This window comes from Rattus norvegicus, chromosome 4, assembly GCF_036323735.1.
Source record: "Rattus norvegicus strain BN/NHsdMcwi chromosome 4, GRCr8, whole genome shotgun sequence".
Classification (NCBI taxonomy): Eukaryota; Metazoa; Chordata; class Mammalia; order Rodentia; family Muridae; genus Rattus; species Rattus norvegicus.
In genome coordinates, this window is record NC_086022.1 from 89,401,632 (window position 1) to 89,426,489 (window position 24,858).

Here is a 24,858-nt window from a genome sequence, read left to right on the forward strand (position 1 = left end):
AAGAAAGCAAGAATTTCTCAGGTAGCAAATGGTGTAAGATATGTGGTTTTACCATTTCTCTCAAAGTTTTTGGAAGATTCACTTTCAAAGACAGTTCTGGATTATACAAATACGTTGTCCTGTCTGGCTTTGGCCTCTGCCTTTCTCAACATGATCAACTGTAAATTACTTTGGATAACTTTTACAAGCTAATAGGGCACTGCCTTCTGCTGTTGGCATGAATAATGATCTTTCCATTCATTTCCATTATAGTAGTTCTAAGGATGACTGGAATGCTTCTGCTTCTAGGATGTGTCATACGAAATGGGATTTTAAGGATGATCACTTCATTTACAATTGGTTACTTCATTAAAAATGGCTGTTGGGACAGCAAGGTGACTCAGAAGTCATTTCACATGAAACAAATATATTACTATTACTACCACACTCTTATAATAGCTAATATGCCAGTTCTGGCTGCTGGTAAGGGCATTCTGGTGAGCCATTTGGCACATGAATTTATGGCTCATTCACCACATTCTAAACATGTATATACTGAACAAACAAACTATCAGAGTCCTCTGGGTGACACTTTCTGATGATTAAGCTGAAGAACTTAGTTTAGAAAGTAGTTGATTCATAGTTACTTGAAAACTACCTTCAGCCAAACATGTATATACTATCTCTCCAAAACCCTTTCTCCCCTCCTTCAAAACCTTACTTTTAATTGGGAGTACTGAATGGCTTAAGAAATGGGGTTCTTATTGATGTATTTTTTTTAGATGCCTTTATATCCCAGAACTCGAGGCAGTGGCAGAGGCGAGGTGGAGGCAGGTAGACCTTTTTGAGTTCAAGGCCAGCCTGGTCAACATAGCAATATCCAGGGTTCCCTAGTGAAACCCTGTCTCAAAACAAAACAAACAAACAAACAAACCCCCCCATATACATGAGACAGGAAGATCATCCCTACTGTGGTCTTCACTGTGACACAGAGACGCTTCTGCTGTCACTTACCACCCCGCTTTTGATTACTCAAAATAAAATAGTGAGATACTATTTTAAAACTGAAGAAGGGAGCACTATCCAATAATTATTCATATTAAATAGAGGCAAATCCTGGGTAGAAATCATAAAGCCAAGACTAGACAACCCTGAGTGTCTGCCTTTATATCATGAGGTTTTTTCCTCTTAGCCTCCAGTGAAACTTTTCTTCAGTTTGATTGATGTTACCTGGATGTAAAGGAATGACAAACCCAGTGACATTTACTTTGATGATAAAGAAAAAAATTAAAGCCATAGACTCCAAGAGCTAGATAAGCCTTATTCTTTAGGGGCTAAAACACTGAGAGAGTAGCGATTTCCCAAGGCAAGAGAGCTTAGATGAGAAGTGGATGTACTGACTCCCAGCCCAGGTTTCTTTCTATTCACAGAAACATCAGACCTGAATGAAGCTGGACCTGGCTGTGTGATGATGGGTTATTTGAAATGCTGCACTCTGGGCCCATTAATTTAGAAAAATGGCAACTCTTTTATAAGTTAAGAATAGTAGAATGTTTGTGTAAAGATCAGAAAATCCAAGGCAACAGCTAACCAGAGGAGAGTGTTTATAAGTGAATGTGTAATTTAAACGTGAACTTGGCTATACTTAATGCTGTGCTAGTCAACATGGTTTTGAAACACAAAACTAAAATGTGCCAGCATGGGAAAGAAGAAGCCAGAAGCACAGGTCAGGCAACCTATTCTCTCCCCCTGCACGTTTATTACGAATGGTGATATATTATGAATGGTGATATGGGGGCCTTCAACTATTTGTCATGTTCTTTCTGTGACATTTTTAAAGACTTTCAACACTATTGTCGAAGAAAATACACTTTGATAGTAGCTCGAAGAGAATGATGAGCCCACTTGTTATAGTATGTCACACATGTCTGTGTACGGAATGCTCGATTAAAGCAAACAGCTTGGCTGAGAACTGTGTAGCACATGACTGTTTAGCTATGATGGTCAATGGCTGTTAAATTGGAATCTGCAGAATTAGAAAAACTCATGAGTTCTGAACATTTAGTTCATGAGATAAAGAGACTTGGAATGATAGCTTATTATTGGCAGTATATGATTTTTTTTTTGTCTAATAGATTTTATGGTTTGGGGTTAATTATAGTACAGTTCCAAAAAAAAGTTTAGTTTGATTTTCAGACTGGCTATCTATCAAGGGAAGTTTGCTTTTCTCCTGAGGAGGTTAGAGCATTGTGTCTTATAGAAAGGCAGAAAGACCTGAGATTGGCGACAAATGACATTGATATCTGTTTCTCAATTTGTTCTCTCCCCTGTGAGATGCTTAAATCTTGATCTGTCTGAGAGGGAATAAGGCAAGACAAAGGACTAATACTTTGTAGTCTTAATAACACACAGGTAAAAAGAGCACACTCTTTGTCCTACCATAATCATCTATTGTCAAACAAGCAGGAGGGAGAACACGTGATTGTAGTGGCAGTGAGACCTGTCATTTACTATGCTGCCCAAAGCTGCTATTTACTTCCTGTTCTGAGCTTACACATCAATATATGTCTGAGCGTCTCTGTGTGTCTCTAATCTCTTTTTACTGCCATAGCAACTCATCACAGATATCTATCAACCAAGTACCAAGAGTTCAAGTGGTAACTTAAGCAGCCCCAGGTCTGCCAAGCTGAGTCCTCACAGTTCTGAAGCACACATTGTGTGCACCATGTAGCAAAGTACAGATTTAAAAAAAATCTTCCCAACTTAAAGACACACACACACACACACACACACACACACACACACACACACACACACACACCCCAAAACCAAAAATCCAAAACCAAAAAATAAAAACACAACAACAAACCCCAAACCTCCACCACACAACAACCCAGGGAGCCAGCAGTGAAGTCTGATCACTTGGAACATGGCTCTCTCAGGAGGGAGGCACAGGCCAGGAAGCCTAGAAGGAGTCTGTCCATATTTCAAGTAGAACCCATGTGAAGGGAAGAACTGTGCAAAGGGGGAAACAGGGTCACAGCAGCACCCTGGTGGCCACACAGTCTACACTTAGAATCCCAAGCTTCTGTGGCAAAGGGGCTCCTCTCTGTTCACAACAGTTCAGCTCTGCCTCTCCCAATCCTGAATACTCCAGTACAGAAAGACCAAATTTCACAATCTTTGAACTCTGGAGCACTTACTATTTGGTTCAGTGCCTTAAAAAAAAATCTGAAACAAAACTTGGCTGACATATGAACATTATCCCAGAGTTCTAGTACTTTTCCATTGCAGGAACAGTCCAGGAAAATGAATCAGCACCAGGGGCAAAATTTTTCAAAGACGAGAGAAATAGAGAGGGGGGGGGGAGGAGGGAGGAAGGACTAAAGGAAGCCATTTGTGACTTTTCTCTGAGCTTAAACTATATGACAGGGTTTGTGCAGCCACTGAGAATTGGGCTCACTATTAGGTAAACAATACCCAGAATCCTCACCCCACAAAACCTATGATCGGAGTGATAGTTCTATGGAGGAGTGTTTGCCTAGCCCCAAAGAACCCCGTTTCATACTGTGTCTTATTTAAAAGGCGTTTTATATCTCCTTCTGGGAGCTTCTACATTGAAGAGCATATCATTTATAAGAAAGGATTAAATTCAGCCCATTAATTTGTTAAATAAGTAGTTACAACACAGTGGGAAAGCCCTGTATTTGGGGGGGGGCTTTATAAAAATTGGTGAGTCTTCATTTCATGTTTCCTTATACCTGCCTGTAGCAATTGCTGTTTTGGTGACATTTTTTTTTCTTGCCAATTATCTGAACAGGAGACAAGAAGAGTAATAGGTAGCCAGAATGGGTAGATTCCTCAAGTGCAGAAAGCACCCTGTCTTACTACAGGCTTCCCGAAAGCCATCAAGAAATGCCCAACACGTGCTTGTCAAATACCAAACCACCTCAGGTGCTTACTAGTTTGATAAGAAGGCACAGCTACATTTTGCACTTCATAGCATGGATTCTACAAACTACTAGAAGTCCTTTATAAATGCTGGCTGTGTCCTGAAGTGCAGAGTGACTGTTTAATGATCCATCATTCAAGCGTAGTCCTTTTATACTATGCCTGTGGAAGGCTAGAGTCAACTATAGCTTATGGGGACAGACTTGGGCAGGAGGTTTCCCCACTTTATTAATTTATGAACTCTATACAAGATCTCCCCTCCCCTTTACTTCTCTTCTCTTTCAATAGGACACTAGCAAGTTTAGTTGCAGACTAACTTTTGTTGGAACTCAGTTATGATCAAGGTCTATTGGTCATGCCTTCATACCACTGAGATATGCTGTGAATATACATTAAGCTTCCTTTCTTGTACTAGAAAATAAAGCATGTATTAGGGACCCTAGTTCCTGGAGGAAAACTAAATTGTAGAACCTTTCCAAAACCAGACAACTGGCTCCAATGAGACAGTTTGATGTAACACATACCGGCCGCCCGTGGATACTTTCGTAGTAGAGCAGGGCTTTTTGCAGAGCCACTTTCTCATTAGCAATCTGGTCCTTGGTCATATCCTGTAGTAAGAAAGGGAACATGAGGAAACCATTTGTGCACATCCCAACTTCTTTATGTAGTCAAGCTTAAGATGCTCTGTTCATAGTTCGCATAGCAATGACAGCCTCATGACCTCTCACCAGAGCACACAGTGCAGATGACAGCGCTACTTGGAACACCCACGTGGCAAGAAAGAAACACTGAAGACATATGTTGAGCTTAATGGACCCAGAAACACTGCAGCTACAGGCCACACACTCCTAAAGGTTTGTATGCCATCCTCTACTCAGAGGGTCAAAGTCATCTATTAATTTCAATAAGTTCATTTTACAACAGAGTCAACAGAGCGATCTGCTTTCAATCAGTAGTCAGAAACCAAAGTATCTACAGCTAAAACACTGCCCCTTTCATAGGCCTCTCTACATGTGTGGGAAGCTTTAAAAGGTATCATTGTGTTTGGAGGGGTTCATATTCCTTGTCCTCTTCCCCCTTTTCACCGGGCTTAGTGTAATGCTAGGAGACAGCAGAGCAGTGTGTCTCCTGGCTGGAAAGCTAAGTGGCAAAGGTATCAACACCAAAGCATGGCCTGTGCTTTTACTGTGTTGACTGAACTGAGGGGAATTCCCTCAGGCTCTCTAAAGGCATCCCACCTTAATGTCCTCAGGACGGCTGGATTCCATTCGCTTCTCTTGGAGCTTCCTTAGTATCCCTTCCAGTGTAGCTTCAACGCTGGGCCTGATGGCTTTGTCCACCAGTTCTTGCTTCTTCTCATCTTCTTTTTCTAGCTGGGAACCGAAACTCTTGGGGAGTGTATTGCTTCGTTGCCGTGTCCTGGGGGTGAGGTCCTCTTCAGAGATCTTTAATTTTGTTTCTAGGCAATTAGATTTGTAAACATAGATACATGAGACTGAGGTATGCTGAACCCAGATTTATTTGTCCTGTCAATAACTACTTAGTCATGTCCTTTTCTTTTTCCCAGAGAGAACTGAATTATAGTGTAAATGGAATTCCTTGGACCATTACATAAACCAAACTGTAATAGACTATTTCTAGATCTTCAAAAATATTCCCCAAACTCGAATTCCTGGGAAAGTGCTAGCTTTTAGCACCTGACTTTCACCTTAGCCTAGGATCTGATGTCAGAAGTGGGCAGAAACATTTCAAGGGCATATAGAGGTGCATACAGATATGCTGATCTAAAATCAGACACTGACCCACTGCTTTTCATCCAATCTACTGCATACTCCATTTTCGTTTCGTCTAGTTGTTTCTGTGACTATCCCTAAATACAAAAAGCTGTTCAAGGGGAAGGGGCCTAGCCCTTTCAGATTTGTCTCTGAGGAAATCCCTTCTAACACTCCAGCAAGTGAAACTTTAGAATAAATGGGTAGAAGTACTAACATGAAACCGTCTTTCTAGGAGTCTGCAGAAATACAGATATATTGAGGAATTTATTTCATATCTAATCTGATTGTCCTGTGATACAAGACTCTCCAAAGTCTTGGGATGGAGCTCCCAAAAGAACTGGATGAACTGGGAAGTGTCTCTGGGCCTGGGAAGCTCAGATGGTGACACTCTGGTGACACTCAGCAGGACACAAGGGACTTGGCTCCTGGTTTATTGCACACAAGCTAGTCAGTAAGTTCACAACTTTACTTACCTTTAAGCTGTTTCCGGAATTTGGCCAAGTCATTTGTCCACTTCAGAACCTCAGGGTTGGCTGCCTTGTCACTGTGGGAGGGCTGGGGAAAGAAAGTCTAGAGTAAATATTTTTTAAAATGATATATTTAACTTTAGTTTATGTGTATTGGTGTGAGTGTACCAGATCCCTTGAACTGGAGTTACAGACAGTTGTAAGCTGCCGTGTGGGCACTGGGAATTGAACCCAGGTCCTTTGGAAGAACAGATGGTGCTCTTAACCACTGAGCCATCTCTCCAGTCCCCTAGAGGAAATATTTTACTGCTTATCTGTGATACTCATGCCAATTTTCTTAAGGGCAAAATACTGGATCCTTATGATCATGGACATCTGTGGGGTCCACATCCCCTTTTCTGTTATTTTTATGTTTCAGCTAATGAAGCAGGAAGTGGAAGAGTTCATGGCTGATATCGCAGCTACCATGTAAAATGCCTTCTTGCCACTGGCTTGGGAAACTAAGACCCAGCCAACAATGGAAAAAAAAAAAACCAGCATAGAGGAAACTGGAGAAGATAATCTTCAATCAAATTTTTGTCCAACAAGTAAAATTCTCTTCTTTAATTGGCTTCTGGTATCCCCTTAATCAGTGCTTCTCAACCTTCCTAATGCTGTGACCCTTTAATACAGCTCCTCATCTTATGGTGACCCCTCAACCATAAAATTATTTTGTTATGTCATAACTATAACTTTGCTACTGTTACGAAATATAATGTAAATATCAGATTTGTAGTGTATCTGTTACGAGACCCACAGGTTGAGACCTACAACTCTACAAGCTGAAGGGTATATGGGGTGAGGAGATCCTAAGGAGAACTCACTCTGTATTTCCTCTCTTCTTCAAACCTATCCTCAAACTTCCGAATCTTCTTTTTAAGGGTCTGGATCCTTCTGGTGAGCTGCACGGGCGTCAGGTCCTCTTGCTCATCATCGTAGGATCCAAGCGAGGAGCTTCGCCGCCTGCAAAGAGCATGGTCTGGATTAGCTGCCCCCCGAATGACCAATAACTATGGGGACGTCCTTTAGGATAAGAGAGTATATGGTCCAGAGGAGTGAAAACATCCCCTCCCCTCTGATAAAAACCAAGGGATAGGTGCATTTGCTGAGTGCGTCTGAATTCTGTATATGCCACTTATTAAATAAATAAGTCTGTGTTTCTCTCACTTCCACTAACAATACCAAAAGAACCTGAGATGGACTCCAAGCCTAAATTTGACTTTAGGAAGGAGGTGCTAACTGGAATTCAAAATGAGATCCACAGTTGGGCCACAGCTCAAGTGGAAACTCCAACACAGCCTGCAAACTAGGATGGAGAATGTTAGGTTTGGCTCCCCACAAATAACACAACTTAATTTTTTTACTAATTGGGCTAGCCATCAGTGTCATTCTCTCTATTCTGATGCTAAGGGTCTGGTACAGTTGCTTATTAGGAACACAGAACATACCTCATGAAAGAATGGGAATTGGGGGGAGAAGGAGGTACTTCTGTGTCATCCAGGTACTGCCTGCTCTGCCCATAGGCATAGAACCTGGGGGACAGCATGGGGTCACTGTCCTCATCCAGAAGCTGGTGAATCAGGCGCCCAGCCTGTGGGGAGAGGCGAGCTTCATCAGATTCTACATTCTCTTGCTGCCAGGAAGGGATGGGTTCTGGAAAAGAGATGTGGTTCAACAGGTTAACACTGTTCTTGAAGGCATCATCACCCTGGTTTCCTGAATGTTTAAGGTCATTGCCCATTGGGTGGTTTCTTCCTTCATATCTAACATCCAAAGTAGACACTATGTCTAACTGAAATCACCACTGTATCTCACTGCCACCACCTAATTTTATCTCTAGTCTCACTTGCTTTCAAAACAAAATTTGCTAGGGCTGCCTCAAGGGATACCCTGGAAGATACATATGTAATTGTGTATAATTCCAGTTTCTCCAATAGAGAAGTGATAGAAATCTTTCCAAACAGCAGCACCACTTTCCAGTCATGAGTATTTGGGGGAAGGGCGCATGCAAATAGCATTATGACTCTTCTGACAACTAAGGAGCCATGTTAGACCTGTGAGATCCTATTTACTAAGGGTGTCCAACCTCTGTGTGGGTCATCTAGTAAGACTTCTCCCTGTGCCTTGCCCAGCATACAGGACTAGCATGTTTCTCCCTGCGTCTCTCTGCCTAGTATACAAGATTAGCTTGCTTCTGACTGTGCATGCCTCTCTGCCTAGTACACAGGATTAACATGCTTCTTCTAACTGTGCTCTCTGCCTAATACATAGGATTAGCATGCTTCTGACTGTGCTCTCTGCCTAGTACACAGGATTAGCATGCTTCTGACTGTGCTTTGCACTTGTAATTTCGGAAGCTTCCCAAGAGCAGGTGGAGGGAGCACACATAAATTATGAAGAGAGGAAAAGGAGCCTTATAGATGCCAAACCCACACAAATTATTTTTAGATAATCAGCCAGAGGGGGGAAAGAAGCATAAAATCCTGACCTTTTATTTTATGAGGCAAGAAGGTGGTTTTTATTTCTATTTATCACTAGCCACATTTCAAAATACTCCATTCCTGGGGCTGGAGTGATGGCTCAGTGGTTAAGAGCACTGACTGCTCTTCTAGAGGTCCTGAGTTCAATTCCCAGCAACCATATGGTGGCTGACAAAATGCTCCATTCCTTAGTTGGAAAATAACAACAAATATTGGGATGGCAAGTGGCTTAGCGGGTAAAGGCCCCTGTCACCAAGTCTGATGACCTGAACTTGGTGTCTGAAACTCGCATGTTGGAAGGAGAGATCCAACACCTCAGCTCCACGAATTCACTGTGACACAGGTGCAACACCCCCTCACCAGAGAAAACAAATAAACACGAAGGAAAGCTTTATAACTCTATCTAAAAGACTTCAAAGTAGATCTGGGATGGTACACTGTTTTCATGTAACGCAGCACACTGCACTGAAAGCTTTGAGTGCACTTGCCCTTTAGTGATTTCTACAAGTCTAGTACTTGCTCCGATCTTAGACTCTGGGATTCTTAACATCTGAACCACAGACTCCTAGTTGCTCCTTCAATATGAAGCTTGAAACTGTATATAGGTCTATAGAATAAATGTGCATAAGCTTTCTATCTAGAAAGACCAGATTATAATCCTAGAACTTCAGAGGCAGGTTAACAGCTTTTAAGATCTCTCACCCCTGGTACATGCTTAGAGTAACTCAGAGAAACGAGGAACAAGTATCAACACACAAATCCCTAACCTACCCCTCATAAAGTATATTTAAATGATGGTTCAGATATGACTGACAGGCAGGCCAACATGCACATACACCTGTGTGCACACACTTAAAAGCTGCTCAAATGATTCAAGTGCCCATGTGACTGTCAGCTTTGAGAACTACTGATCCCAGGCTGCTGAGAGATAAGGCCACTGACACGTGAGGAAGGACAAGCACTAGTCAGTGAGAGAAGAGAGGGTCTGCTCTTGTGTCTTCTAACTTCAATGTAACTGCTTTGCTTCAGGATCTGCCAGAGCTACAAAATCAGTGATGACCACCTGAAACTTGGGAAAACTTCACAGCACAATAGGAAGAAAAACATGTTCATTTGACATATTAAACCATAAAGAACAAGGTTTGCAGAATTTAAAGGAACTCAAGTTATCTGGGAACATAGATAAATATTTTGAAAATAAAAATGTTCAAGGAAAAAAACCAGTCTCATTTATTGAGGCTCAAAACATGGGGCAATGCGCGTGGCTGAGCCTGGAGGCAAACATCTCATTCTTTGGACTAATGGTATTGATCGTTGTGTGCTAAGCAGCAGCTTTCGGGACTGAGCAGCTATGCTCTGCCACCATAAAAGATGAAAAGCACCAGGAAAGGAGGGAGGCAGGAGAAAGGAGTCTCTGGAAGAAATGTAAATTTTAGTGTTATGTTGCAGAAAACGAGCTTGTTAGATTGATCAGATCACATCTTCTATTTCCTAAGACAAAAATCAACTCAGCCAGACTAAGAAAGAGTTAAGACAGCCTAAGCAGCCATGCTGTTGGCCATGGTCTCTTCTGCAGATGAGTGAACATCCAGGGGGAGGAGACCCAAAGATGTGACAAAATGAAGTATGATGTAGATATTGGCACAAGGGCATGCTAGTTAGTTAGAGATTTCTATTCATCAAGGAAAAAGACACATAGTTGAAAAAGTCTTACGTTTGATCCTGACACCTTTGATTTAAATTTTAATCCAGCAGACTATGTTTTCTAAAATGAAAACATCTTTGAGTTTTGGTCTTTATGGTCATGAACTCACTGAAACAGACTGAAACTATAAACAGACTGAAAAAGAGTGGTGCCTGGCAGGTAATCTGAAGCTATCTATCCATTCTCTTGTTTAATACAGCTTTATTTTGTCTCTGTCCTGGACCAATCATTTCAATGACAAACAAACAAACAAAATCAAACAAAACACGCAAATAATCCTTTCCTAGTGTTACAAGTGTTGAGTAGGAAATAAGACAGCTCAGAAAATTCTAGCATTTTCCTCCTAAACCATGTAGGTAGGGTCGATAAATCCATTACTGAAAGATAAGCGACATAAAGTCATTGTGAATTTTAGCTTTAACAAAATAAAGAGCAATATTTCATCACCATTCTACAGGTGGCACAGAAGTGGTGGTTCTCAGTTCTGCAATGTGGAACGCTTAGATGAGTGAGTGGCCTCCTTCCTCTCCCTTCTGTGTAGTCTCAGATCTAAAGGACTCCATTTGAGAAAGTCACAAACCAAGATGCAGTCCATATCTCATATACTAAAGAATCAATACAATCCTTTCCAGGTTTTAGTCTGAAATAGCCTGGCTTACATTTGCTAATTGTCACTCAACTAAGAAACCAAGGAACAGCCTGTCATCCTGTGACACATAGTTTACACCATTACATTGCTTTGTAGAGACCAGTTTTGAGGATGCATCACCAGCCATTTCTAAGAGATGCTTGAAAAATAGTTTATATTTAGTCATTAACTCTAGAACAAGAACATTGCAAGAAAAGTATTCAAGGGGACAACAGAAAAGTCACGGGGCTTCACACTGCATTTCACCCCTCCAGCAGGCCATAAAATAAGCACATTTTCATTTTCAAATAAAAATCCCTTCAGTACACTCACAATGAACTCTAGATATAATCATGTAATTTATTATTAAAAATCAATTCAGTAGGTCATTTGACATTATTACAGGTCATCAGAAATAACGAATATAAAAGCTGTGTTCCTTCTATGTAACTGATAAGAATAAGTTCTGAGGGGTCCTTATTCAGACACCACATCACACAGGGTCCTAAAGGGAATCAATCCAGCACAGGAAGTTCATCTCCAAGCAAAGCTGGCACAGGGCAATGAGACAGCTGTGCTCTGCTTAACTTGCTGCAACCATTGGCTGTATGAAAGAAATTGGTTACTGAAATGCGTTCTTTATAAGAAACTGGACAAAATTAAGGGAGATGATACTTTCCACAGTTCTTTCCCAACTATGTTATTTAGAGTCATTATTGCTTGGCATTATGTTGTAACCATCTTCTCAGCTGTTCAAAGAGGTGCTAGAACATCCCAGAAATGGAAAGTGAGAGGCCACACTGGACTTTCATAAATTCTTTCTTTGTTCCAAAATTCAACCTTAGAACAACGTTAGTCTTACTAAGTTGTTCAGAAAAGACTTGCAAACTACCAAATTTATAAGGAATCTTAGCAGTCAGCTTTATTAGTCCCAGGTTTAATTTTTAAGGCTCATATATCTGGTTTTGCCACTCTCTGCAAAATAAAGATGCAGGACCCTAGTAGGTCTGCATAAATTATTGATAAATATGTGGAACAGAATAGGACTGATGACTTCAACCAAAAGGAAGAATGAAGTGTTTCTTTGAGGTGACCCATGGGCTTGCACATGTACGCACAGTTCCTTAATCAATCAGTTATTATGTACTACTCTGCCTGTCTTCTATTCCTCACACATCTTAGAGAAAGCCATCACGCAGATCCTGCTAAAATGCCAGCTGCTCTCTCTTCAAGTGCTGCATTTCCCAATCCAAGGTCTAGCCTACTACAAAAAAGAGGAATAGAGGTTGGGGTGAACGGAAAACACTTGGCAAATACATGGCGGGTCTGCCTAGTTAGTATTGGTTTTAGTTTTTTTTAAATTATTAATTCTTCCAGAATTTTATGCAATATATTTTTTGACTTTCCCCCAAAACTATATTTAGATATATTTATGGGAGAGAAAAGCAATAACACTAATATGGTGCCCATAGGATGTGGAAGACAGCAGATATTATCTCATTGAATCCTTGCTAAACAATGATTATACTTATTATGTATTATTATTTGCTGTTGTTGTTACATGTATTTAAGGACAATGTAGTCAAGGCCAAATGGAGACAGATTTCCTACTTTTCTGATAGACCATATCAATTAGCAGAGCCAGGATTTGAACCCAAGACTTTGGTTCTTATCTACCCTGTTTGATGGGATGCCTGATTTGCTTTCTTAGAGCAGGAGCTAAGAGTCAGGAGATGCTCAGACTCCTTAATTGTATGATGGGATAAGTCAACCGGAGACCTTTGAAAACTACTTGCTTCTCTGTGATTTTTTAAAGCACTTTTTAAAAATATTGATCAATTAACTGGTTGATTCATTGACTGATTGTGTTTCTGTGTGCCATGGTCCACATGTAGTAGGCAGAGAACAATTTGAGAGCATTATTTTTCTACATCCACAATGTAAATTCTGGGGACTGAGCTCAGGTTATCAGACTTAGTGAGAAGTGCTCTTGACCACTGAACCCTCCATGACTCTTTTTAAAAAAATTCTTCATTATTGTTTATTTACACGTACATGTATGCATGTCTGTATATGTGCATGTGTCAGGGGCATCCCCTGGAGCTGGAATTACAAGCAGTTGTGAGCTGCCTGATATGAATGCTGGGAGCTGAACTTCAGGTCCTTGGCATGAACAATACTCAGCCATCTCACCAGCTTCTCTTCATGATTCTTAAACAGAATTTCTCTCCAAAACTGTTGTCTAGTGTAAGTAATAACTGAGACAAATTAAGCATTTTGAGACCTACAAAAATGTTCTGTTAGCTGTTTGTGGAGGCTCACATTTGTAATTCCAAGGCCAGAGTGAGACTCTGTAGCACAGGCTGGCCTCAAAATTATGGTGCCTCACAGAAATTGGGATAATAAGCCTCCCCACATTGGGATTCTAAGTGTGAGCTACCATTCCCAGGTCAAAGTGCTCTTTAAGCCTAATTTCAGGCCAAATAAAGTATAGTTATGTTTAAATATCATATACTTCGACATGCATGGACTTAGTAACATTTTAATTACACAATTCTAACTACCTTTCAACAGCAGAACAATGCCTTTGACTTGTGTATTCATCTAACTTTGGACAGTTGAGACCCTATCACCAAAAAGTACAACAGCACATCAGATTACATAATGTGTCTTAAATTGTGAAGGCCGTTGACTGCGGGCCAGCTAGCCGGATGAGATGGATCCTGTGTTTACTTTTCAAGGGTTCCACTCTAGACTACGGAATCTACTTACCATCTCAATCCCTTTCATTGTTCCCTTCATCCCAAGCTTAAGAACTTGGAGAACACTGTTTCCCAGTAGCACACGCAGGCAGGGCTTTCTACCTCAGCCATTCAGGCCACCCCGCATCAGGTGACCCTTCCTGGCTCCACATCAGACTGTGACCATGGCACAGGTCAGGGAGCCGGCACGCAAACCCAGAGTGTCCCTCTACACTGTGGCTCTGAGGGGGATGGGGGCTCAGAGTGGATGTTTATCGGTACAGTAGCATGATTTTTATTTCCATCTTTATATTTTGTTGTCTTGCTTCTGTGGGCACAATTTAAACTAGTGTGAAGTTCACTGGCTACGAGGAGAACAGCTTTCCATTTCTTAAAGAAGCTATAGCTGGTAGTCTAGCCATCAAATTTATTGTCATTTAACCTAGCTTTGCACATTGGTTCCTTTATTTTGACTATACTTAAGGCCATGTTCCTATTTTAAAGCAATTTTAAAATTAAAATACTTAATATAAAAAGGTTACTGAAAGCAGAACCAAACAGTCAAAATGACCTTGACGAATATATCCCTGTAGATTTCAGAGTTGTAGAAGTTCAATAGCAAAGGCAAATGTAATGGGGGCAAAAAAAGAATAGTCACAGCCATTTGCCAACATAAGTGCCATGCCCAAGACAGCCTATAAAGAATATTTTTCCAACCTTTTGGAAAACATCCTGCCCAGCCTTCTAAATAAAATGCTGCTTCCTCTACACTTTTATTCTCTGCAGAAAAATTCTTTAATGAAATGATTTCGACGAAACTCTGCATTGTCTTGTAACCATTCTGAAGAGCTTCTTCATTATTTTAGGTCATGTGTGTTGAGAGAGGAATCTACATTTGTGATTAACCAACAGAAATCATCAAACTGAGTCTGTTTCAGGGGAGGAGCAAGGAAGACACTGTAGCTCATTTGAATTTTGGCTCCAGATTCTTCTTTTTATTTAAAAGTTATATGATAGCCCATATCACTGAAACTCAAATATGGTTTTTTTGGTTTTTTTTTTGTGTGTTTGCTTTTATTTGGGCAACAGTGACCTCTCTGAGACTCTTAAGGATAGAGAAGCCAGACTGTTGCCAATTTATAGATTAAAAAGACATATGCTTATTTCAAAGCGGCCAAAATGAGTGACAAGCCACTAGATATCCAGAATAGTTCAGTTACACCTAACATGAAGCAAGTCAATTATGCCCTCTTTGGTTCTCTGAATATTTTGAGCTGGAATGATCTGAGAAAATTTCAGATCTGCTGCCTAATTATATGAAAGTAACTGGAACAGGTTTCTTAGATTATAGGGAGAAGACATGAAAATTAAGTGGTCTGTTCTCACAGAGCCTGCTACGCTAGGTCAGGACAATAAGTAGGACAGCCTTTCACGCTGTGGGCTCTTCTCATGGACTTTTGATCATTAGATGAGAACCAAGGAGTGGGTCAGGATAGGGACAGTGCATACCCACACAAGCAGGGCTGCTTTTCTTAGTTGTGACTCTGCTACTCCCACTGCCGTACTAAAGCTAGGAGCACATTTCTCCCTATGGCCTTCAGACACACTGTCCAGAAGGTTGACACAGGTCCGAGTGTAGACAGAGGGATTAAGGAGGCAGCGTGAGCCCTCCCTTGACATAGTTGTGACAAAGCTAACATCTTCCTCAAACTAAATTTCTGATGTTTTCACCAGAAGGCTCTAGAAAAGAACAAGTAAAAACCATGTCAGAAGTCTTCAGCAAAGAAATGCTTTCAATCAATGTTCCCAATGGTGTGTTAACCAGATTCTTCTTTAAAGTATACATTAAAAGATAAATGAGAAGCAAAAAAATTTATCCTTCTTAAAAACTTGGAATGTATACTGCAGGAAGTGGTAGGGTAGTGGAGTGGCTGGTGGGTAGCAGGGCAGCTAAGTCATGAGGCATAGTGGGTGAGATGGTGGGTGGCTGGCTTTCTGTAGCGTACCACAAACAGGGCAGCACTCTTGGTGAGTTAAAAATATACTTCAAGGTGACACTAGGACAAAGAGCCTGCATATTTTCCTTTCTTGTGTTGCAACTACCCTTAGCAACACTGAACAGCCCACTCCTATGCCTAGTAAAGGATTTTGTCTTTTTTTTTTAATTAATAGAGACCCAGTTTCTTCTGCATGCACGGCTCTTCCTCTGATCCGCACAGGCATGCGGTCACATGCCATGCGTATACTTATTAATATATGCTTTTTCAATGCAAAACCCGAATGGCAGAGGATCACCTACCTTCCCAGGTCTTATCGCACAATGCTGTCAGGTCCAACTGGGGCAGATCTGGGACAAAGCTCTCCTGCTGATCGTCATCATCCTGATTCCTCTGTTGTTTGGTGTCAGATATACTGGGATGCTCCTGAATCTTCATCGCGGGGCTCTGCAAGAACAGCACAGTGTCCCCTACTAGCTACTGTTCACCAAAATGCAAAAGCATTTGCATCAATTCCACGCCTTCTGAATGCAACCTCCCAAGCCACAGCTGCTAATATTTCCACTGCAGAAATAAAAACCAGGGCTTGATGCCCCCTGGGCACTATCTGGCTACTCTCATGCAAATAGCCACTGTCCATCTGCCAGCCTTTAACTTTCCTTCTTAGAGGGGAGAGGCAAGATGATTTTCCTTGGGCTGCTCCTCCAGATAACTCCAGGCAGCTGACAGGTCTTGAGTGATTACTGACTAAGACCGGAAAGAAGTAGAAGGAGTTTATGTTTCTTAAAGGAGCATGGCCCATCAGACGGTAAACAACAACAAAAAGCTGGCCACGGTTGCTAAGGCTGCCGCAGCAACATGGTGTGTCTGGCAAGCGGTGTCTTTGCCGCTTAGGTAAACATTCCTGTAAGGGCAGGGGAGAAGTTGGGGCCACCACATTCCTCTGAGCCTTCAGGCTTAGATCGATGAAATGGGGCTGTTTTCTCTAGAGCGTGGGGAGAACAGACTATTTATGGAGGCACTGTGGGTATTAAAATATTGTTGCGCAAATTCAAACGGCCGGGGTTTGGTGTTTCATCTCAGCCGGCAGTGAGAAACAGACCCTGAAAAGAAGCCAAGATTACAGGGAGAACGATCTTCCCTCCCAGTAAAAGTAAGAACTGGCAAGTTGGCCATATGTAATTTTATCCTAGGAATATGCAATTGTCATTGTTTTTCTATGTATTCAGTTACCTTGAATACTAAAGCTGCATTTGGCTCGGCCACTGGTAGCACCCACATCTGGCTAAGAAATGATGGAATGAAACACCTTCCCTAAAATGCAGATATTTAAGCTAAGTGCTGGTGTGTGTGTGTGTGTGTGTGTGTGTGTGTGTGTGTGTGTGTGTGTGTGTGTGTGATTAAAATGGCTGGCAGTTAAAAGAATTCTTTTGCAATAAAGTTGTCTTTTTAACTTGTTCTCTTGGCATATTATAAGTTAAGCTGTTATATTTCTTTCAGCTTTCATGAAATCATAAATGACTGTGCTTAAATATTTTTACTCGAAAATGTATTTTTCAAGTGGCACAGATCTATGCAAAATATTTTCTTGGGGGATGGGTAAATGGACATTTATTTTTGGTTATTGTATTATTAATTGAACAAAAAAAACCCCCAAGAACATCTGGAAACCATAAGTGAATTCATTAATGTAGGAGATGTTGTTATACTTAAAATAAAGTGCTATTTAAGCCTTCCAGCTCCTTCTAGTAGCTGTCCGACCTACTTTGAGATCACCAGGGGAATTCTTGGTGCTTTTTTGCTATTCTGTTTATCTTGAGTGAAGCATAAAGACTGGCATTTCTTAACATTGGGAACCAAACAAAACTTCAATACGGTCATGATGAACAGTAGCATCACAAGTAACACTCAGGGCTTTTACTCTAGGACAGTGGTTCTCAGCCTTCCTGATGCTGCAACCCTTTATTACAGTTCCTCGTGTGACTCCCAACCCTAACATTATTTTCTTGAGTCTTCATATCTGTAATTTTGCTACTGTTCTGAATCATAATGTAAATATCTGATATGTGACCCCAATTGCTGCTCTAGGATAGTCAGAGTGTGTTCTCTGTCTCCTGAGAAACAGTGGACCAGGAATGAAAGCTTCAACCTGGTACCCAGATTTTAGATGTTTTAGGGACAATCAGTCAAATTTTTGTGTGAATGTATGGGTTTATATGACTATAACTGTGTAAGACAGAGAAATGGATGTACATATAGTAAATAAGTATTTCTCAACAATCTTTTAAAGTTCTTGCAAAGATCTAAGACATGATAATCAAAGCCTGCACACATATAGCACAAAAAAAGAGATAGCCAAGCAGAAGCTACCATTCCTTCTGTTGCTCTATGGTAGCATGTAAAGTTCAGTGAGTCATATGCCAGGTCCCCAAGCTGGGCTAGTGTGAAGGCAAGCAAACCATGGAGTACTGTGGCCACAGTAGGAGAAAAGGTTCCAGGGGACAGTGCTGGGATTGATAAAAGGGAAGGGAGATGACAAGGGTGCCAGAAGCAGAGGCAAGGACAACAGATCCCAGATGCTAAGCGCAGCATAATTAAGTGTACAACAGTGCTGGCCACCACACATCAAAGATGCAAAGATGCGACACGCAGAAAGGAAAAGTGCTCGTTAGTTCATCCAAGAACTGATTTTCTAGTGTGTGTTAACAGTTTCTTAGACACTAAGAAATCTGTGTTAGACAAAATAAAATGTCCTATGGGTGTTACACGATAGAATCAGTTAATAAGAAATTATTCCAGGACTAGAAAGATGATTCAGTGGTTGAAAGGACTCCTGGTCTTGCAGAGAATCCAGATTCCATTCTCTGTACCTACATGGAAGCTCCCACTGTCTAGAATCCCAGTTCCAGGGCCTGGTCTCCACAGGAGCTTTTTACTCAAGGTATACAGATGTATGTGAGGCCAAAACACCCTTACATATGAAATGAAAATAAACAAGTCATTAAACGTTTTGAAAATAAACACATCATTAAGTGTATGGAGATTAAACAAGGAGATAAAAAACAAGGAAAGATGGGTGTTAGTGACAGTAGATGAGGTGTTTTGTTTTATATCGAGTGGCTGTGGATTGGATGGCTTCTTTTCATAATGATACATGGGCAGAGGTGTGAAGGAAGAGAGGAAATGGTCTGCCCCATTGGGAAGAACATTTCAGGAAGGAAGAAGCTTTGTTCAATGAAGCCTTGCCCTTTTGTTTGCTTGTTTTTTCACGCGGTTTAGGCATAGCAAGCAGTCACTGCATCTGAATCTGGTAAGGACAGGCCACCAGGGTGGGCACCACTCAGTGTTGAATGGGACATCCTGCATAGTGAAACCTAAGTGAACTGAAGTTGATTCTTGGAACAACAGTGACACATCCCTCCTTCCTATACCTAACCCAGCTTGTGCAACCCTGGAGACACTTGCATTGTGAGCACGCTCCATTTCAGTGGCACTCAGGCACGACTTGGCTCTGTCTTGCTGGGCTCTGATCCATCCCCGAGGTTGTTGTTCTACTTGTCCTCTGAGCTTAGCAGCCTGAGTACTAATTTTTGCCCCAACTGGTCTTTAAAGCCAGTGTCTTTCCTGGACTTGGTCAGGAGGAGGCAATGGTGGTGGGTTGCTCCTCAGGCTCTGCAGCCATGTTCAAGGACACAAACTGCTCTTCCTGCCCGTAGGTATCTCAGCTGAGGCACCTGGCTAGGCAGTCCGTACTTTCTAGGAATGCTTATAAGACGGAAAATACGGCATGTTTCAACTCTTTGATCATTTAGGTTAACCTGTCAAGGGCAGCCTCAAGTACAGAAATATTTTTGGTTTAAACTTTTGTTGTTTACACATCTAGTATCTTGAGTTCAATCAAAAAACATAACTTTCACCTCAGAAATCTTTCATGCTACGACGTGGAGCACAATGAACCTCTGCCAAACTGCTGCTTCTTATGATAACGCAAACAACCTTTGCTTAGTGGACTAATGGATGGCTCATGCATAGTAGGAAGGTGAGGATGGGTTCTGGAAGTAGAGACCTGAGTTAATAGCAGCTTTGCTTTGTCAAGACCTGTAGATCAGTCTCTTTGGGCATTAGCTTCCCTTTTACTAATACTGGATTGAGATATCTTAAGGTTGTTGAAGTGCAAATTAACATATACAACAGACTGCCCGCAGTAAGAAGAGTACATAGACATGGGAAATACTGCCTATTTGCTTACATATTTCAACTTTTTGATCCTTTAGGTTAACTTGTTAAGGGAAGCCTCATATACAGAAATATGTTTTTATCTCTACTCCCTTCCTCATTCCTTCAGCAAAGGTTTATTGATCCTGTAGAATGTTCTGAGCAACAAACTTCACAAATGAACAAGGTATAGAATTCTGAGTGGAAAAGAAACTTTGAATATCTGAATGCTGGAGGCAGCTTGTCTCACCTGGGTCTCAGGTGACATTCCACATGTAGGTTCAAACCATTAACGTCAGTCCCTTAGTCTCATCATTGTCAAGACTTGCACCTGTCCAGCTGAGCCTGTTTTTCTTTGTTCTGTCCCCTTTCTCGGCTTTGGATGTTAGGTGAATTCATGAGCCTTTCCCTATACAGAATTTAGGTAAGTGGCAGAGCATTTAAAATGAATAATGACAATATGTAAGGCTGCTGGACGATGCAACTTTCCCAGGAAAACCAGTATTAACTGAAGACACAAGAAAGCACCAATATTTGCTGTTTAGCCTGATAATAACGGAGAGTAGACATAACACAGTCCCAAGGTTCAAGTGTGCACAAGCCCCAGCAGTATGTGGTGAACCGGACAGTCCTGTTTCTCAGGGTCATTGAGAGCGTGGACTTGAGACTGTGGGACAATCAACTCTCAGTCTTACATGGCAAGCCTTACTGTCTCCTCTTCTCCTCATTCTCTTTCCCCCTTTTTAAATTTAATTACTTTTTTTTTGAAGCAGGATGAGAAAAAGGCAAATAGGCTTTTATAATGAATGTCCTGTTTGTTATCAAAGGTATGCTTCTAATCACTCTTAATTGGTGGGTTTAGAAGGCATAAAGAACATAAAAATATCTTGAAAGAGTTTAACACTTCCCTGGCTTAGAATTCTGAAATAAAGTAATTTCTCTCTGGTAATTCAACGCCCTTCCATACAGCTAATAATTCTTGCTTGATTTACTTCCATGGCAAAAGGATTCATAAGTTTACTGTTTGAATAGTCTAGATTTTATATGAAGAGCAACATATTTTCCCAATATAAAATCCCTTGGCTTGGGGCTGGAGAGATGGCTCAGTGACTTAGAATACGCCCATCAGCTCTCCCATCAGACAGAGCGCAACTGCCTGTAATTGCATCTGTAGGGAGATCTGGTATCTGTGGCTTCCATGGGCATCTAGATTTACTTACAAATACTCATATATATATATATATATATATATACATATATATATATGTATAATTAAAACAATAAAAGTAAAACTTTAAAAAAATGCTTAGCTTACAGAATGATGTGAAGTGGAAGACACCTCCATAGTAAGCACAACTCTGAAAACATATTTTCAGTCATGCATTTTAGAAGGGGACACATGAGTGGTAAGGATGCTTTCTCTTCTGGGGACCTGTGATTTTAAATGAGTTTCAGAAAGAAAGGACAAACACCCTAGGCTCCATGTGTTATAAAACACATGCTATCTCTTTCTTAAGTTACCTCCATTCATACAGCCCAGGGAAGATATTTCACTACAGTGCCAACCTCTCCAATGCCCACCACAAGGAATGCTGCTTTTCTTTGTGACATTTTGAAGTAACTTTGAAATTTTTTTCATTGTGTGTCGTTAAATAAATTTTAATTCCAACCTCAGAAGAAAGGAATGTGCAATTTTTGGTGAACAACACCTACCCGAGACTCTCAGAGATCCTCATTTTAAAATAAAAAAATACATAAATTAAAGGCATGCAGTGAAGGTACAAGGTCATGATTGTTTTCAAAACAGGTGTCAGCACGAGGGTCGTTTAAAGTAGCCGATTGATATTTGAAAAAACAAAATCATACTGAAACAAGGGAGAGTATGTTAAAAATGGGAAGGAAATCTCCCATTCTTTAATGAATAGTGTTAAAACTAGTTCCTCAAAATAGTTGTAATCTCAGTTCTGTGAAGTGGGATCTTTTTCTCCATTAATGCAGCTATGATAAAGGATGACAGAGTTTGCCCTTGATTTTAATTCACCATCTAATTTCTTCTCCTAACTGAAGAGGTCATGACGGTGCCATTTCTTAGGAGCGAATGCTTACAGTGAGCCATAGTGCGACATAGGGGTGGTGCACGTAGGAAGCAGACCTGGCACTCAGGAGAAAACTTTAAGGTCTGTCCCAGTGATTGTGCTGTGAACCAGGGACACAGCGAGGCCACTAAAGACTCTTCTGTTTCACTTTATCCCAGAAAAGATGAGAAGACATGTCCAGGAGGCTGGCAAGATTTAAGCTTATGCCCAATGTCAAAGGGCTTTCTATGAGCCAAGGAAGATGCTAGAGAACAGAAGAACCATGCACCCTAAGAGGTCTCCCTAAACGACAAGAGAAGCCCAGCAGCCTAGCCTGTTGCTTGGTCCTATGGAAGGAAGGACACGTGAGTTGGAAATAAGATGTGAATGAATTATCTCAGAGACAGAAGCTAGACGTCAAAAAGGAAAACAATGCAGTCTCTACTTAAATTTCTTTGAGGGGAGACAGACTCTTGCTATGTAGCCAGATTGTCATTCTTGGCACCTTAGCCTCCTCGGTGCTGGGGTTCCAGGTACAAGACACCATATCCAGCGCTCTGTCTAGGTCGATGAAGTATACATGACAAGAACCAAACAGAAGAAATATAAGAAAGCTTCAGCATTAGGGGGGCAGTCTTCATTAATTTACAATCGTTTCGTGTGAGTGTACACTTTTCTAAGGAGAAAGTTTCCAAATTCTCTGATTCCTTGTGTTTTCACTGAGAGAGATAATATCTAAGGTTTTCTACGTGCTATATACACCCTATACCACTCAGCCATGCCACCCACTTCTACCTAGTAGTATTTAGATTCCTAATCTGCTAGACTCAAAGTTCTCTGGGGGCAGTGATTCTGGCTGTCATCAAATGTTCTGAGAACATATGCAAGATAATTTAATAGACATTATCAAATAACTTCATTAATAAATTGGGTCAGTACTCAGCAAGCATAAATAACTAGTCATCTACAAAGACACTTCTGTCAATACTATTAATATATCTATGTTTAACAGTATTTAGAGAAAAGCATTAATTCTTCCCAGAAACATACTAAAATTGACACTGGAGCTGGAAGCATTTAGAAGTAGGTGATGTGATATACATATATAAATTTAAATTCAGATACTAAGCTGAACCAAAAACAGTGGAGAAAACGAGTACTTGAGTCAACTGGTGCCACCAAAATGACATATACAGAGGCAGGAAGATGAATGAAATTTAGAGATACAGCCATTGGGAGGTGAGTTTTCCCACTTAATCTGAAACAAAAGGAACTCAATTGAGTAGCTTAATTTGAGTTTATGTTAATCTGAAAAGGAATGAGGCAATCCTTGTAACAGAGGAGTTAAAACTCACTACTTACGTTTCATACACTTAAAAGATGCATAGTCATAGAGAGAGCGTACTAGTGACTTAATGGAAAACCCAGAACAGTATCACTATGCTATGACAATTTATCTTTACAAGGGATCAAATAATCTACCCTCCTTTCTAATCACAGCCCTGTCTGTTGCCTCACTGGGCTTATCAACAGTTGGTACCACTTCCCAAGCACACTCAGGAGCCAGGGCAAAGCCTGACCGCCAGGCTCGCTGTTGTTAGCTACTCACCTCACAGTGCTGAGTGTCTCTCCAGCTTCTTTCTGCTTCTTTGCTGTCAACAAGAAAAACAAATACATGAATTATCCATCTGTTTTATAATCTTTTATCTATTCATAGTGTAATTTTATTTATTTTAAAAGTGATCAGAGAATCTCTGAGCCAAATTCTTATAAAATTAAAAAAAAATAGAACACAAAGTTAAAAATGTAATAAAGAACCCAGGAGACTCACTGATATATTAGGTATAGCAACACATGTGGACTGACAGCAGCTGTGACTGCATGCACACGAGCTGCACATGCTCAAGCCAGATAAAATCCCAGCTTTGAGCGGTTTGGGGCAGGAGTCCCAATACTAGTGGAGAAGCTATTGAATTTAATAGCTGGTAGGAGAAGAGTCAATTTTATTTAAGGATGTGATCCACACTCCATGGTAGTTCCCACACCCAAGAGTATGTAGACAACACACTTGGGCTTGTCATTTAAAAAGAGTGAACATGAAGTTGGATGGGTAGGAAGTGGAGTGGATCTGGAGAAGTTGGGGGAGAGAGGTTGAATATGATCCAAATTGATTTTATATAATTTTCAAGTAATAAAAATATTATTTCTTAAAATGAATGTATGTAAAAACCATAAGAAAACCACACGTGGATGTATTTATTTGCCACAGTAAGAGAGTCTGTACCCCGAATACCCTCCTTACAATAAATACTTCTGGCCACATGCAATCCTGTCTTTCTCCTATATTATCTTTTTAGTTCTTATAACTCACATTGCATTTATCTTTCATGCTCTTGAAACGTAGAGTGAGAAGAAAATTCTCAAGTTACCTCTCAGAAGATCTCAGCTCAACAGCTTCGGGTTCAGCTGTTTCTTGAGTCTGCATGGAACTGAGGCTTTCTGTGCTCTGCAACACAACAAATGATGGTTGCTGTGAGGCAAGGAAGGCAAAGCTCAATGCATATTCTCCAGTCTTTAAAAAGGACAATTCCGGGATGTAGAGATAGAAACACTTCTGTTCGTTAAAATGGTGACTATTGGCAAAAAGGTAGAGTCCGCCCCATCATTCCTTTAACAAAGAACCAGACCACTGTAGCACCCTTATTAACTAAGAAGGCATTTATGGTTAATGTGCAAAACTCAGATTGTGAGAAAACCAGGATGGTTGGGAAACACAAGGAAGGGGTGATCTTCAATTTAATCTATC

At 40.8% G+C, this 24,858-nt stretch overlaps 1 protein-coding gene across 5 annotated transcripts in view; it reads right to left on the reverse strand.

Annotated features, from left to right (window-relative positions):
- Fam13a (family with sequence similarity 13, member A) overlaps positions 1-24,858 on the reverse strand; it is a 99,256-nt gene that overhangs the window by 14,947 nt on the left and 59,451 nt on the right. For all 5 annotated transcript variants that reach the window (XM_063286280.1, XM_008762964.4, XM_006236586.5 and 2 more), the window contains 8 exons: positions 24,482-24,558; positions 23,662-23,704; positions 16,065-16,209; positions 7,660-7,864; positions 7,036-7,174; positions 6,179-6,260; positions 5,169-5,389; positions 4,455-4,538 (listed from right to left, as the gene is read on the reverse strand). In XM_063286280.1, the coding sequence (XP_063142350.1) occupies positions 4,455-4,538; positions 5,169-5,389; positions 6,179-6,260; positions 7,036-7,174; positions 7,660-7,864; positions 16,065-16,209; positions 23,662-23,704; positions 24,482-24,558 (996 nt within the window). The remainder of the gene's footprint in view (positions 1-4,454; positions 4,539-5,168; positions 5,390-6,178; positions 6,261-7,035; positions 7,175-7,659; positions 7,865-16,064; positions 16,210-23,661; positions 23,705-24,481; positions 24,559-24,858) is intronic.